At 35.1% G+C, this 16,548-nt stretch overlaps 1 protein-coding gene across 1 annotated transcript in view; it reads left to right on the plus strand.

The window, feature by feature from the left end:
• Nucleotides 1–2,561: 2,561 nt before the first annotated feature.
• The window catches only part of LOC111058371 (netrin-1), a 96,868-nt gene continuing 82,881 nt past the window's right edge, over nt 2,562–16,548 (plus strand). The window contains exon 1 of the mRNA XM_039428925.1: nt 2,562–2,752. Within this exon, the coding sequence (XP_039284859.1) occupies nt 2,578–2,752 (175 nt within the window). The 5' untranslated portion in view covers nt 2,562–2,577. The remainder of the gene's footprint in view (nt 2,753–16,548) is intronic.

The raw sequence follows: 16,548 nt of genomic DNA on the forward strand, positions 1-16,548 counted from the left end.
TGGATTGTAGGGTGGTTGGGGTGGCTTTTAAGTTAAAATTGAGCAATCAGAAGGACGAAGCGGTATTTTAATTTTCGGCTAGAAGTTATTGGAGACTCCTCAACTCTCAACAATCTGCAATATTTTTGAAAATTTGAAAAATTAAAATTTGATATTCACTTCGAATTTGACAGCATTGATTAAATGAGAAGCTCTCATACTACTTATTAGGAATGCTATCAGTTGTAAATTCTAGTGTAGAATTAAGGAAAATGAAGAGTGGGAATAATCTGTAGAATAGACTACTCTATCACAATTTTTTAATTCTACAAAGAATTTCTATCCATGTGTTCCCCATAATTACTACTTAGTGTATAAATACAATAAAAATATACATTCTACTGTAATCGTCCTGTTATCGTTATGTTTCCATAAATTCAGATGTAAATGTATCATAAATCTTCGATATAATAATATTCAACATTCATCTTTTTCCTGGTTTTTCTTAGAAATGTGGCCTGCTTTGATTTTTTTAAGTTCATTGACAGTATAAAAAGTAGAGATGCAAAGTGTTGGATTGATGGTATCTATCTATAATTTATTCATTTATCCATCATTTTTCATATTCATTATGATTTTAGAACAAAAATTCAACATTCATTCATTTCTACCAGTTTTCCTTGAAGGCCTGCTTCCAAATTCCTATTTCGTTGACAGTATCACAAGCAGAAGTTGAAGGTGTTGGATTGATAGTGTTTATGTTGGCCAAGTGATCAGTGCAGTTATTCAGTTGACTGTTTGAACCGTTAATCTTTTAGCGCTTCTTTTGGTGGTGAGATCAAAGAGAATTCCTGTCCCACTTCCACATTTCATCTGTTTTTCAAGTCTGCATTCTTACTTTTTCTCTTTGAAGTGTGCGTTCCAATTTTTTATTTTGTGAGTCCGTTTTAGGATTTATCCAAGCTTTGAAAAAGTAGAAGGCCTGCTCGATAAGCCAAGATCATTTGACCAGGTTTATAAGTGGAAGAGTTGGAGGATTAAGTATGGCTATTCAACGCCCATTCCAGCTAATCATCAGAATCAGGAAGAAGTGGAATTTGGGAGTCTGCTACTTATCTCCTATTCTATTGAATTAATCAATTATTGGTATCAAGGTTATCAATTGCTTTATTCTATCAATCTTCAGTGAACTTGAACTCTACTACTCAAGGAGTCGAGCTTCATTGTTTTATTTATTATTCTATACTGTTTATGAGTTCAGTTTTGATCTGTGAGATCAACTCTCTCATGCATCTCTATTTATTTCATTTTGAAAGTATTTTTCCATGACCCCGTTCGTTATTGATCAGGATAGACTCCAGTTATCTTCTTTTCACAACGTTCTAAAGTATTTTTGAACGTATACGGTATCAATGCAAAATGTGGTATTGATATATCACATTATTCCACATCAGATTGAGAAATGCATACCTTCAAGCCAGTTACACACATCAATTTCAGGACGTCCGAGATTTAGCTGTCATAAATGGCAACAATACTGAGTGGAGCTTGGCGAAGCTTCAATATTTCATCAATTCATATCTTCACTATCATTCATTGATATGCCATGAATCATTATAGAGAGTATTCATCTAAACCAGCACTGAGAAAATTATGGTTTTGAGGGAAATAGTGATCTGTCAGATTTTTAGGTGCAATGTATGCTGTATCGTGAAACAGAGAGTTAAATACTATTAAGTTGAGCGTTTCTTTAACGGTTTCTGTAAACCTGAAGACTTGACTTCCACTAATACTGATGATATCAATGTATTTTTATAATATTCATGACAGATAAAATTCTCGATTTCTATTATTTTTCCATCAGTTTTGGCTCAACTAATTGACCCAGCGAAGTGAGTTCAAAAATTCAAGTCGATGGTTTGGCATTTCTCTTAATGTTTAAATGTTTATATGTTGCACATTTACGGCGAAACGCGGTAATAGATTTTCATGAAATTTGACAGGTATGTTCCTTTTTTAATTGCGCGTCGACGTATATACAAGTTTTTGGTAATTTTGCTTCTCAAGGATAATATATAAGGAAAAAGAAGCCTCTTTCATACGCCAATATTAAAGTAAAAATCAGACTATAGAATTATTCATCATAAATCAGCTGACAAGTGATTACACAGATGTGTGGAGAAGCCAGTCTATTGCTGTATTTCCATAAGGTCTATAGTTACAATCACGGTATATAGAAGAAGATATTTTCATCTAAATACCATGGTTTCAATCAGGTACTTGTGGATGAGAATACTGCGTGAGGTCTACTGTTCACAGAACTACTAGTACCACAGATTCAGGTCCGTATTCAGACACACGGTTTAAACGGAGAAATGTCAGCTGTTCGTTTGAACGAGACACATTAGATGCAATCATGTTAAGATGGTTCAGCGTTAAAACGTAGATGGTGGATACGGCCACTACCTCCTTAAACAAAGCCATAGTGCATAGTGCGTGACGTCAGCACAGGTGTGGCTCCTAAAAATTCGTTGATTTCAGCTGATCTATATCAGCTAGTGTCTTTATTGGTGTAGGAGCCCTACCTGTGCTGACGTCATGCACGCCCGGAGATGTCGCTTCAACATGGAGCTGTACAAGCTGTCGGGTCGGGTGTCGGGTGGGGTGTGCCTCAAGTGTCGTCACTTCACTGCCGGCCGACACTGCCACTACTGCAAGGAAGGCTACTACCGCGATCCCACCAAGCCCATCACACACCGCAAGGCTTGCAAAGGTAAGGCCCATTCACACTATTTCACTGTATTTTGCTCACAAATGTAGGGTACAATAGTGTTTTGTGTATTCCACGGCTGGAGATCTCTGGCATAGCAATCTTCAGTTTGATGATCTGTCCAACGAGATTGCAAAACTTTGAAACTATATTCTCAAAATCAAGTTCTATAAAAAAGTATTTTCATATTATACCATGCTGAAAACAAGTTGGCAGAAAGTGCCGGTTCCACAAAATATTTTATCGTGATTTATTTCATGAGAACCAAACAGAGAAGGCTTTTTCGAAGTGAAGGCTTCTCAGATTGTTTCTTGTGAATTATTCACATATTACAGATGGAATTAGATAGAGAATGCATTTATTCAAATGCTAATTTATATATGATTATTATTTAACGAAAATCCCTAATAAATGCCGAAGTCTCCGGGGTGATATACAGCATTTATTTAGGATTTTCGTTGAATAATAATCATATTCACAGATTAATGGAAGCTTGAATGGTCAAATTCATACAATTCGACAACGCAATCATTTGATAAATAAGCGTTGTTGATAAGTAATAAGTAAATTCATAGGCAGGCTCAATTTGTTGGCCTGGAGTTAATAGAAGGTGTCTGTGGGTATACAAAAGGAGATGCTATGACTGAGTTAGGTCAACAGATTTTTCTATAAATTGGGGTTCTATAAGACAGTTCTATCAAAGATATTGTAGGCTATCTCTTGCTGAGACAGAAACTTTTAAAAACTTATTATTTCGCCACACTGCACAGAAAGCAGCTGTTTTCCAGTCCCTACGTAGATCTGAAAGACCTTGTTTGCAGACGACTCTTGTCTGACGTCAGAAAAGGGTTTCTTTTCCGGTCTAGGCCAGAAAGTTGTCTCTTTCCAGCCGCTCATGGAAGTATATAGTGTGCCTTTCCTTTTAAAAGATGATAAAAAGGATAATTTGAATAAAATTTAGAATTTAGAAATAGGCCGACACATCTAGAAAATACCTGAGTCTATACCTAATTCATGCAGGTGAACGGGCTAGAGTCAAGAAAACTTCAATTAATCTTGCCATGCCTGATTTACTAGGTTTCTACTAAAAACTAACACTACACTTTGAAATAATTAAAAAAAAATACAAACAACTTCAATAAACATTGGCAACTAAAATCGAACAACAGAAACAACAATATCATGTTACTTTGTTGACATTCTTTATCTGATTCGGGGGCGCATTACTATCCCCGTTTAGATAGCAATACGTCACAAAACCAACATGATCAGTCATAAAATAACCAATTAATTTCAACATGAAATTACTCAAGAAAGAAAAACCCGTTGAACCCAAGTTTCGTCGATAGTAACCCATATAACCCATTTCATAATAATTTTGAATCCCCACTTTTGATTGACATTCTCGAATGAACCTTTGTTTCACTACACTGCACTTTCGTTGGTCTGTACGTTGCTTTATCGTCGGGGTTACAGTACCTTGTTTTTGGCGGTGAGCTTTTACCGGTTGAATTTGGCTTGACGGCGACGGCCTCTTACGTCCCTAGACCTGTCGTCTGAACGGGTGTCTTGAAGCGGCGTTACATAAAGTTGCGGAACCAAAGGGGTGGTAGTACAAGAAGTTGGTTTGGGGACACACATGAACCGCTGTAAATAAATGTATTACAGCATTAATTTCTAACTCTTCCTACAATTCATCAAAAGCTAAAACAGGAGTTATCTATTGATTACAATTAATTAATTCTCTCATTCTATTTGAATCCTCATTTTTTATAGATTTTTATCTTTAAACTACTGATTCTTTGTATCAGAATTAATGGATCTTTCTTCACAAATAATTCAAAAGTTCTGTTAAATTAATAATTAGCGTTCAGTTAAAAGCCTTAACGCCATGAGAAAACACAGTCAGAAAAATAATTTAATTGTATTAAAATTTGAACAATCATAATATTAATTCCTGGAAAAGAAAAATTTCTCTTCGTCTATTAAGATTTCTATCATAAAAATTTACTAAATCATTCGAAAGCCTAATGACATAAGAAAACAGAGTCTGAAAAATATAAATGTCATAAACTCAATATGAACATAATCTTAAAATTTCATTCCAATTTAAGGCTATCTTCTGACTTTCAGCAATACTCTACGATAATATATCTCCAGAAACAATAACTCAAATGTAACGTAACTGAAAACTTTCTATACTTCTTTAGAAAAAAATTTATAATTATCTTCCATCACAATAAAATCAAAAGGATTATTCTCAATCAATATTATTAACTGAACAATAACAGGCTTTGTTGCTAAAATACTCTTTGATTGAAGTTTCAATTAATTAAATTCCCTAAATTATATTTTAACCTTATTTTACGTACCTTAGCGGTTATTTGAAGAAACAATTATTCGTACATGATGAAGAAACACAATTAAACTTTTCAGGACAGTTTACAATTAAACTTTTCAGGGCACTACAAGAAAATTTAAACTTCAATAAAAATAAAACTAGCTCCTACATTAACTAATGAAATACTTGTAAACTTGCCCAAAAAGGGGGAAACATAGTGACTACATCTTTACTCTCGTAGTGCTCCTAGCAAAGTGTGCTCCGAAACGTAATCTGGTCTCGCGACTGGGGAATCCCCACTACTGTATTTAGAAACAGGTCTCCTATTGGGCGAAGAGGAATCAATTTGACCAATCGTCGCGTGGCTTCTAGAGCCTTTGGACCAAATAGTAACTGCAAAATCGGTAGTTTGTTATAATTTCATTGCTTGCTGTTTTCCAACTTATCGCACTTTATGTGGCGCCAGGAGGCTACGTTTTAGAGATAATTCCATTTTCTATATTCCTCGACGACTCGGAGCCACAATTTTTAAATATCTATAGCACCACTCCCCCTCTTTACGGTGTGAAACACGCAAAAAGAAATCTAATCAGGATATGTTACCATAGAGGCATTCTGTATGATTTGGAGAGTCGAATTTCTGGATTGATAGTAGGATCCAATTTGAAGCGGGCCCTCTTCAAAAGAAATCTCTTTAATCATTCCGAAATTCAGCAAAATGTATATCTAATTGAGATTTGTGGCAAGAGTCTTTAAAACTGTGGCAGAGTCAGGACAAAACAATATGGACGTGTCCACCTTTTAAGTAGGTACTAAAGACGGACCGAGTATAATAATCTTGAATACTTCAATCACTTTTTGAGTCCCTGGTTATTTTCTTGGCAAACTCTAACAAGGGAAAACGTTTAAAAGACATCATAGTTTTAATTGGTTCTATGTTACTCTGCTGTTGTAAAATATGAAGCACATTGATTATAATAGTAAAGGATGAAACTTTTTTTTTATGCTGAATGTATTGAAATCTAACTATCATTATAGAGTTGAGAGTGCAACATATTTTTAACAATATAAAGCAATTCAGGAGGCAATACTATTCTACATAGGCTACGATTCAAAGATAACAATGGTTGAAATTGCATTATTAGATCAACGCGAGAGCTATATGACACAAGCGCGATTTTGCATTCCACAATCATGAGAAAAACACTTTTCATTATAATATTCCAGTAGGAAATCTTTACGACAGAACGCTAGTCAAACCAAAACTATGATCGAGTGCCAGGCTATCGACAATAATAACGGTATATTATTTATCTCAAACTGAAAGTACGTGACATTTTCTCTAAACACTGGAAGAATAATTCTCAAGGCATGATTTAATAATATGAAAATTCAGCTGGAACAACTATCTTAGCATTGGACTGCTACTGCTTGCCTTCTGATTATCAACATTATTGAATTTACCAACACATTGATAGACTACTATTACACTATTACTGATTTACAAGTGCACTGACATTTCCAACCTTACTGGAGCCTCACATAATTATTCCTCAACTATAAACTTCATATCCAACTAGTTTCAATTACTCTACTAGATCTCAAAATATCTCAACTTATTCACATGGAAAACTTGATTGCAATTTTACTATTCATCATTAAAAATTTATCATTTCATTGAAGATTTTCCTATTTTTTTTTATTTATTAATACTTTTTGACTACTTATCTCTAAAGGGTCCTACTACTGTTAATTACCTCAATTAATTTTCCCAACAAAAATCTATTTCTTTTTGACACGAATTTTCCTACATATTTCTACTTTCATATCCCCAATTAAATTTTAATCAACCTTTCAACTCTCAACTACAGAATATTTTAAACTCATGCTTAACTCAAGAGATTTTCCCTTTTCATTTCAAATTCAACTAGAAGAATTCACTGTTAGTTTTATTTTAATTTAACCCGTTCAGTACTGTTCCAATATTTATTTCTCTTTCACCAATAACCATTTAGCATTACCTAGGTACTCGAAAAGTTTCTCTGTTATTTTATTTGTATACCTTAACTAATCACTTTAATATTCATTGTCTAAAACTTTCAATTTTCGTTACCATACCAAATTTCTAAGCAACTTTAAACTCAATAATATCCTTTTTTTTTACTAATTATTACTTGTGTTTTTGCGGCTGACTTTCCTACCAAATATTAACGAACCTTTTGACTGGGCTTCCCTAAACTGCTTTACGCTGATGTTTTCCTTACAATCACTACGAAGACTCACTAAATATTCTAGATTCGGTTTACGTTATTCTACTGACGAGCCCCATAACTCTCGAATGAACCAGACCGTTTACTAGATACAAAAAAATCTTAGCTCACACCATCTTCGGTGCCTTTCGCTAAAATTATACAATTCCACCGTACAAATTTGCAAGGTTAGTCACAGCTAAATTCCTTGATTTGTTACATGGACAACTATCGGGCAGTGCTCCGTTCTCTCTGGACACGGACCTACACTCGCGCCGATTACCTAAATTCAACAACAACACACACAGGCAGGACATCCCCGTGTCCTCTTCTAAATCTTGAGTCTCAACTAAACAACAAAATTTCCCACAGCCTACAGGAACGTCACCAACACAACGGATCTTTACACTATCACTACGCATGCCTACCGCAAAAATCACACCCTAAAAAAAAATATATCTCCATAATAAAACTGATTCACTTTTCGAGAATAAACATTACTGATAAAGGGACTTAACAACCTCATCTCAATCAACTTATTTTTATACAAATTCCCAAGGATTTGATCATTGTTTCAACTTTAATCTACAATATCTAATTATTTAGTTTAAACATCTCAAGGCCAAAACTACTCATCAACTTTTCAAAACTACATATCAACAAAACTAATAAAACAGTTCCTATTGATTCTCTGATTACCTTCGATCTACCTAAACTTATAAAAAAAATTTCCTATTTTCCTCAAACATTCTCCCATAATAATTTCCGCATTTTCCTAATTTACTGGGTTGACCTTTAAAATCTCAATATTCACTTTCACTACTACTATACTGATATTCAACTACCAGACGTGAGACCAGAATACGTATGTTGACATTACAATAATTTCTATCATCATTCACGGAATTACAGAATGCAAAAATTTTATTCAGCACTTAGAATCAGTTGTTTTCACCTATGCTAGTTTCTTCTACTAATTTTTATTCTACCGTTGAACCTTTAATTTCTCAATAATCAATTTCAATATTGTTTTAGAATACTTTCAACTTAAGCATCAATGATACCTAACTTTATCTTTAAGCACTTCAAAGATATCATTTTAATGGTTTAACAACTGAATAACTTTCCTGTTTCATCTACAATTATTTAAACTTCAGAAAAATTGGAGTAGCAACAATAAATTATTAATTCAACTCCAAACCCAAAATATTGACAGTTAACACGTTCACAGAATGAATTATTAAGTATCGACTCAGAAAAATTGATCTAGTATGATTAGAGTAAGTTATGAAAAATTTAATTTTTTTTGAATTTTGAATTCCAGAGATTAAATATCTCTAGACAGCAGAGTCGGCGCAGTTGTATGCCCTTCGCTAAACATACAGCAGAGTGGCGCAGTTTGTGCCTTTCCTTTTAAAAGATGATAAAAAAGGATAATTTTGAATAAAATTTAGAATTTAGAAATAGGCCGACACATCTAGAAAATACCTGAGTCTATACCTAATTCATGCAGGTGAACGGGCTAGAGTCAAGAAAACTTCAATTAATCTTGCCATGCCTGATTTACTAGGTTTCTACTAAAAACTAACACTACACTTTGAAATAATTAAAAAAGAAATACAAACAACTTCAATAAACATTGGCAACTAAAATCGAACAACAGAAACAACAATATCATGTTACTTTGTTGACATTCTTTATCTGATTCGGGGGCGCATTACTATCCCCGTTTAGATAGCAATACGTCACAAAACCAAACAAGATCAGTCATAAATAACCAATTATTTCAACATGAAATTACTCAAGAAAGAAAAACCCGTTGAACACCAAGTTTCGTCGATAGTAACCCATATACCCATTTCATAATAATTTTGAATCCCCACTTTTGATTGACATTCTCGAATGAACCTTTGTTTCACTACACTGCACTTTTGTTGGTCTGTACGTTGCTTTATCGTCGGGGTTACAGTACCTTGTTTTTGGCGGTGAGCTTTTACCGGTTGAATTTGGCTTGACGGCGACGGCCTCTTATGTCCCTAGACCTGTCGTCTGAACGGGTGTCTTGAAGCGGCGTTACATAAAGTTGCGGAACCAAAGGGGTGGTAGTACAAGAAGTTGGTTTGGGGACACACATGAACCGCTGTAAATAAATGTATTACAGCATTAATTTCTAACTCTTCCTACAATTCATCAAAAGCTAAAACAGGAGTTATCTATTGATTACAATTATTAAATTCTCTCATTCTATTTGAATCCTCATTTTTTATAGATTTTTATCTTTAAACTACTGATTCTTTGTATCAGAATTAATGTATCTTTCTTCACAAATAATTCAAAAGTTCTGTTATAATTTAATAAATTAGCGTTCAGTTAAAAGCCTTAACACCATGAGAAAACACAGTCAGAAAAATAATTTAAATTGTATTAAAATTTGAACATTCATTAATATTAATTTCCTGGAAAAGAAAAAATTTCTTCTTCGTCTATTAAGATTTCTATCATAAAAATTTACTAAATCATTCGAAAGCCTTAATGACATAAGAAAACAGAGTCTGAAAAATAAAATGTCATAACTCAATATGAACATAATCTTAAAAATTCATTCCATTTAAAGGCTATCTTCTTGACTTTCAGCAATACTCTACGATAATATATCTCCAGAAACAATAACTCAAATGTAACGTAACTGAAAACTTTCTATACTTCTTTAGAAAAAAATTTATAATATCTTCCATCACAAATAAAATCAAAAGGATTATTCTCATCAATATTATTAACTTGAACAATACAGGCTTGTTGCTAAAATACTCTTTGATTGAAGTTTCAATTAATTAAATTTCCTAAATTATATTTTAACCTTATTTTACGTACCTTAGCAGTTATTTGAAGAAACAATTATTCATACATGCTTGAAGACGCCTTTGATATTCCAAGTGAAATTTTAAAAGAATCTGAAATCCTGACTGCAAATCTTCTACCACTAAAATCAAGAGATAGGTACAATAACAAGTATTCTTTATTTATTTTGTCAGCAATACCTGTAGTGTGGCGAAAAATATCGTTCGCACCACGGGCAAAAATGTTTTTCCGGCTCTCAATCTTTTCTAGTCCTCGGCCTACGGCCTCGGACTTGAAAACCGATTTCGAGCAGGAAAAATCTCATTTTCTGCTCTAGGTGCGAAATATACTATTCTGCGATTTAGGAAAATTATTCCAAACCACGGTATTTTTTTCAGGCTGCTAGTAAGTTGAGAATGATTTCCAAACAAGATTTAAGTGCTCGCAAACTTTGTAAAATTCAATTGACCCGTACAAACTTATCTTCAATCTCAATAAGTTATCGTCGGACAAATAAGACTGTAATTTTGTGGAAAAAAATTTGATGTTTGGTATGAGTAGAATAGGGTATGACAAACCAGGAAATGACTGACGGACTGCTCAATTGTGGAATGTATGTTTTTCAAACTTACTTTAATCGTGTGCACGTAACGATCGAATTCAGTCTCATTCATAAAATCTGGCATGATCATACAAGACTAGTGATATGTTTGTACGTGTGGACCAGTTATGACTACACCGTACAAACTTATCGTCAACTTAATAAGCTATCGTCAGACAAATGAGACTGTAATAGTGGACAGAAAATTTGATGTTTGGCATGAGTAGAATCGAGTATGACAAACCAGGACTCACACAATCAATGACTGAGGGACTGCTAAATTGGGAATGCTTTTGTAAAAATTATGTTTTTCAAACTTACTTTAATCGTGTGCACGTAACGATCGAATTCAGTCTCATTCATAAAATCTGGCATGATCATACAAGACTAACGATATGTTTGTACGTGTGGACCAGTTATGAATACAGAAACAGAAACAGTATTGAAAACCCATTAGATTGGAATTAGATTCATTGCTGCCATAATCAGAGTTATCTCCTGTTAATTTTGGAGCTCTGTGTAGACTTCTGCAAATGCAGATATTGACAAAAGAGAAAGTTTCTGAAAGGAAAATCAAGATTTATTTTGTAATCACATAATCTCACAATTTCCTCTCTGATTACTGAGAGTTACAACAAGTCGTTCCTTGTGACAGCCTGTAGTTTGTGGAATGTTCAGCCTGCTGAGCTAAGGCTTGTTGAGGGACATCGTCGGTTCGGCGCGGCTGTCTTGCGGTGGATCAGAGGTGGTGGACTCGGCTGGAATGTTCACCGAATCTTAACGTGTGTGTTGATGTGTGTGCGTGTGTGTGTGAGTGTGTGTATGTGTGTCCTTTCTTCCTTCTTTAATTTATTCCTCTCTTTCTTCTTTTCTACTTCTATCGAAATGATCTATGGATTTTGAACTGACGTTTCTTCCGTTTTCACTTTCCGCTTTCCTCTTTCTTCTTATTGTATTCTTTTCACTGATTCGAATTAGAAAGAAATTCTAATTTTGTTTTCTTTCTTTCATTCGCTATTTGGAAGTTTTTTATTATTTTGTAAAATTAGTTTTTTATCTTATAGTCTTTGTTGTACAGTGTTTTAGTTTTACTTAGAATTGTATTGGAGGGTTAAGCGTAAGAGAGGGGCCGGCTGCGCCCTAACTTCGCCCTCCTAGGTTTTTAATAAAGGCAGTCAATCAATCAATCAATCAATCAATCAATCAATTACTGTGATATGAAGCAGTGATATCAGACACAATCTTTCCAATTAATTGTAATATGCATAAGAAATATCAGACACAATTTTGATAATAACTGAGAGTGAGAGAGAGAGAAAGTGAGAGGAAAGAGACGATCGACAAACGATCTATACGGAATTTATTGTTTAGCTTCGAACAGAGAAAAGAGAGAAGAAGACTTAGCCTTTCCCGGACTTGATTAGGGTGCTTCGGGAAATTCTGGTGGGGGCAGGAGACAAGCTGCTACCATGAGGTGGTCAGAATCAGTTGAATTGAGAGCCTTGATGTTATTTGTAAGAAATACTGACAGTTTCAAGCGAATCTCACTACAGAACTGTGTTTGCTCTCAGCAAATAATGAACGGTCGTTGTTGTTGTAAGGGTGAGGGGGAGGGGTGCTTGAGGCAGTGATAGGTGTAGTGGTGGGTTGCAGGGGGTGGGAAGGTTAAATAAGAGGTCAGGGGTGGATGAGAGTTCTTAAAGGGAGGCTGAATCTGTTGCTTGAACGATGAAACGATGCAACGCATGACTGGACGATTCTTTTAATGAAATCCTTCTGCCTACCGTTCACTCTCTCACTCTGTCTTGTACTCTACTGTCATCTGTCTCAATCATTCGGATCTGATTCGGTTGTCATTCTGTTTTCTATTTCTACGTTTATTGTTTCTCATCGTTTTATTTGTTTTCTTCTCTGTTCCTCCGTTTTTCAGTCTTTTTTCTCACCAACTTCTCCTTCCTGTTCCTTATTATCCATCACTTCCTCTCCTTCTTTATCCTCTAATTTTTTCTCAACCTCCCCATTTTCATACTTTTCACGTTTTTGTTGCATCCTCTTCACCTCATCATTCTCAATAATCTCCACGGATCTTCCTTACCACATCTTCTCTACTACATCGTCTCCTTATTCTCCTTCTCCCCACTATTTTTCTCTTCTGTCACCTCCTCATTCTGCTCTTCTTGTATCTCCTGATTTTTTATCTCCTTCTTTCTGTTTCTTCTAATATTTTATTTCGATTTTTGTTCTTAAGATTGTGACTGTCCCTCCTTTTCAACTCCATTTATTTTCCCCCTTCATCATCTCTGTTTTCCATACTGATCTACTCCTCTCTAGCTTTCTCTTCCTCGATCTAGCTCTACTCTCTCAGGTTCCTTCATATCCTTCAGGCTCCTTTCTCTCTATAATTCCATATGATTTGTCATTTTGACACATATTCTCCATTTTCTTATCTCATTAAGACTATTTTATCTTATTAGCCTCTTGAAGCTCCCTTCCACCTTCTTTGTCATCTTCTCTTGCTTCTTATATTTCAACTTTACCTTTTCTTCTTTTTCTCCTTCTTATCCTTTTTCATCCTGCTCTCCTTCTCTCTCTTTCTCTTTTTTTCCTCTCTAGGTTTTTTAATAAAGGCAGCTAATCAATCAATCAATCTTTTTCCACTCCCCTGTGAATTCTGCCTATACAATTAATTAACCTACATTAGTTTCATATTTTCACTAAGTATTGTATTTAATTAATTTAGAAGTGTTATTCTTTGTTTTGTTTAATTTTATAAGTGTTTGACATAGGTCTTGTCAGACCTGGCAATGAAAGATTAATTAAATAAATATCAAATATCTCTCTCAGTATCCTTTTTTCTTCTCCCACTTCCTTCTCTTTCCCACTCATCCCTATTCTTCCATGGTGTTCTATTTTCTCTTCTCCCATTATCACATTTTCAGGGCTTCTCTGTACACATACCATCAGTATATGAATTGTAATTGGTGATCATTATCCTGCAATCAATCATTCAAATACAATTCCATTTGCTGGACAGATTAACCTCTAAGGTTCACTCACTCCTCATTCTATCCTCATTGCCAAAATCTTCCGGTAGATGCCAGTAGTTACTAGGTGATTCTCATCAATGAATTTCACCTTGATGCTCCTGCTGTCCCAAGGGAGGCGATACACTAGTAAGTGATTGGTGATGCTTCATTAGCTGCAAACAAATATTGCAACGTTTCTCTCTCTTCTCCAGTCAGACATTGAAAGATTTATCAGGTGTCCGGGAATTGGCTTCATATGGGGGAGAATGAAACAAGCGAGCAGGAAGGAGGTGGAATAAGGAGAGAAAGAAGGAGAAGAAGAAGAAGAAGAAGAAGAAGAAGAAGAATAAGAAAAAGAAGAAGAAGAAGAAAATAAAAAGAAGAAGAATAAGAAGAAGAAGGAGGGAAAAGAAGGATGTAAAGAACAAGGAAAAGGGAGAAAGAAAAGTGACAAGATAAGGGTCGCTAGCTAGAGACATCAATATATCCCCGGATGGCTCTATCTCTATGTGTGCCCCTTCACTAAGCAATATACAGTTTACTAACGTACAGTCTTCTAATATTGGCAGGAGGAGGAATTGAGAGTAATTGATGACCTATGTGGCTTTGTACTAATGGGAAGAGCGGTCACTAGTTGAGGAGGAAGAGGAAAAAGAAGAAACATAAAGAGGAGGATAAGAGGGATGTGAAGGTAAGAGGGGTGAAAGAAGTGACGAGGAGGGAGGTTTGAAGGAGGAAGAAGAGGAGTGTGAGGGTGTTGGAGAAGAGTGGAGAGAGGTGATGAATGAAGAAGAGGAGATGAAAGAGATTTAGAATCTGAAATGAACTGAATTGTGGAATGAGAATGATGGAGAGGGAGAGCGGATCAGAGGTGAGGAGAATAAGAATGGAAATATAAATACAATAGATGATAGTAGTATTCACGAAGGAATACAAGAACAAGGAAGGGTACGAAAAGAGAGAATATGTGACGGAAGAATCAATAGTAGGATGAATGAAATTCCAAATGAAAAAAAAATGATGAGAGAAAAAGATGACAGAAGAAAAATCTTTACATGAAAGAGAGAAAATCTCTATCAAAAGAAACCGCGGAACTATCCTGATGTTCAGGGAAATTCCCGTGATTTTCTTGAAGTAAGGTTGAATCATTTGAAAGAAATATGAATGCGGAGAATAATTGTAATAGGAGGATGATATATCAAAGTAAAATGAATATAATATGTGAGGAATCAGAGCAGAAGAAGAGGAAATCCAGAGAGAAATCAATATGATTAGTAGAATGAAGAAAAACTTGATCAGGAGAGCAATGAGAAAAATAGAAAAGAATGTAGAACATGAAGAGAGAGGTAAGAAGAAAGTACACACTTTATAAATAAGGAAAGGAAGGATACAGATCTAGCAGAGGTAGGAAGATGGTCAGAAGCATATCGAGAAGTATGAAGGATTGAAGGATGAGTATAAAAAGAGAAGGATGATACGGATGATAATCCGTACCATCCAACGGATGATACGGGGTGAAGTAGCAAAGGATGGAATGATTGAAGAGAAGGATGAGAACTGTTAGATGGTTGCACGGTCCAGCAAGCACCAAAAAGGGGAGTGATTGAAGAATTGCCCCTCTGGTAATGCACTCTCAATTGATAGCAGGCAATCGCAAGATATTGGCCCTTGTTTTCCAAACTATATGATCCTTGTTTATGGCCTGTTTAGGACGCGTGCCAAGTGATAAATCATCATGGTTTCCATTTTATCCTGAATCAATTGATTCTAGACTGAATCAGAAAGTAACTAGATATCTATGATAATCAATAGATTATCTATAGAGTATATGGTTCATGTATGGTTGAACCAAGTTCATTTCATTCATAATTGAAAGTGATCATTGAAATAGTTATTTGTGCAACTAGTGCGCAAAGTGACAGTTTGCTGCACCGAAAGAAACGTTTACGCCCTAGCCGTAGGCGAGGGCGGAATGGTTCTTGAGTGCAGCAAAAGAACTTTGCGCACGTATTTCACATTAAATTCTTCCCACAGTTACCATTGAAAGTGGGTAATTATGGGTTAAATTTCCTGAAATCCATCAAATGTTTTTCTGTGTAATTTTATTATTAATAAAAACCTTAATTTATTTAAAATTGAATAATAATAATTGAATTATAATGATTAGTAATTCAATTGAAAATTTATGTGACTGCTTGAAGGGGGTTTATTTTATGTAAGCATTGAAATGACCATAGTCAAGGCACATAATGGCAAGGCAACGCTGTTCTCCACTGCCATTATAACGTGGGCCTCACTATGAGTGCTGTTATCAACTTTATTTTGATTTTGCTGCACTGGTGCTCCATTAATCTACTAACTATTTTGCGTTGTCATGCTGCAAATCTGGAGTACGCAAAGTACTCACTTTGCGCACTAGTGCGGAAAAGTGATTCTTTGCGGCCTGCAATCAGTGCAGAAATGGTCACTTTTCAAGGTATCTATAGGAAAAGTTAGTTTTCAATCCACGTAATAACACCGAATGTGTTCACTATAATCTTCAAACAAATGATGAAATCTCCAACCCATTACCGTTATGAAATGCAATATTGTGAACTTGGATGAGGTATAAGTGAATGTAATTTTTGGATTCCTCCACGGGAGGGGAATTTTTCCAGAGGTACGTAATGTTACACCCTCCATGAATCAGCTTTCTTCACAAGTTATGAATCGACTTGAAGTAGTTCTGCTAATTACCATTTCCA

Source organism: Nilaparvata lugens, chromosome 5 (genome assembly GCF_014356525.2).
Source record: "Nilaparvata lugens isolate BPH chromosome 5, ASM1435652v1, whole genome shotgun sequence".
Taxonomy (NCBI): Eukaryota; Metazoa; Arthropoda; class Insecta; order Hemiptera; family Delphacidae; genus Nilaparvata; species Nilaparvata lugens.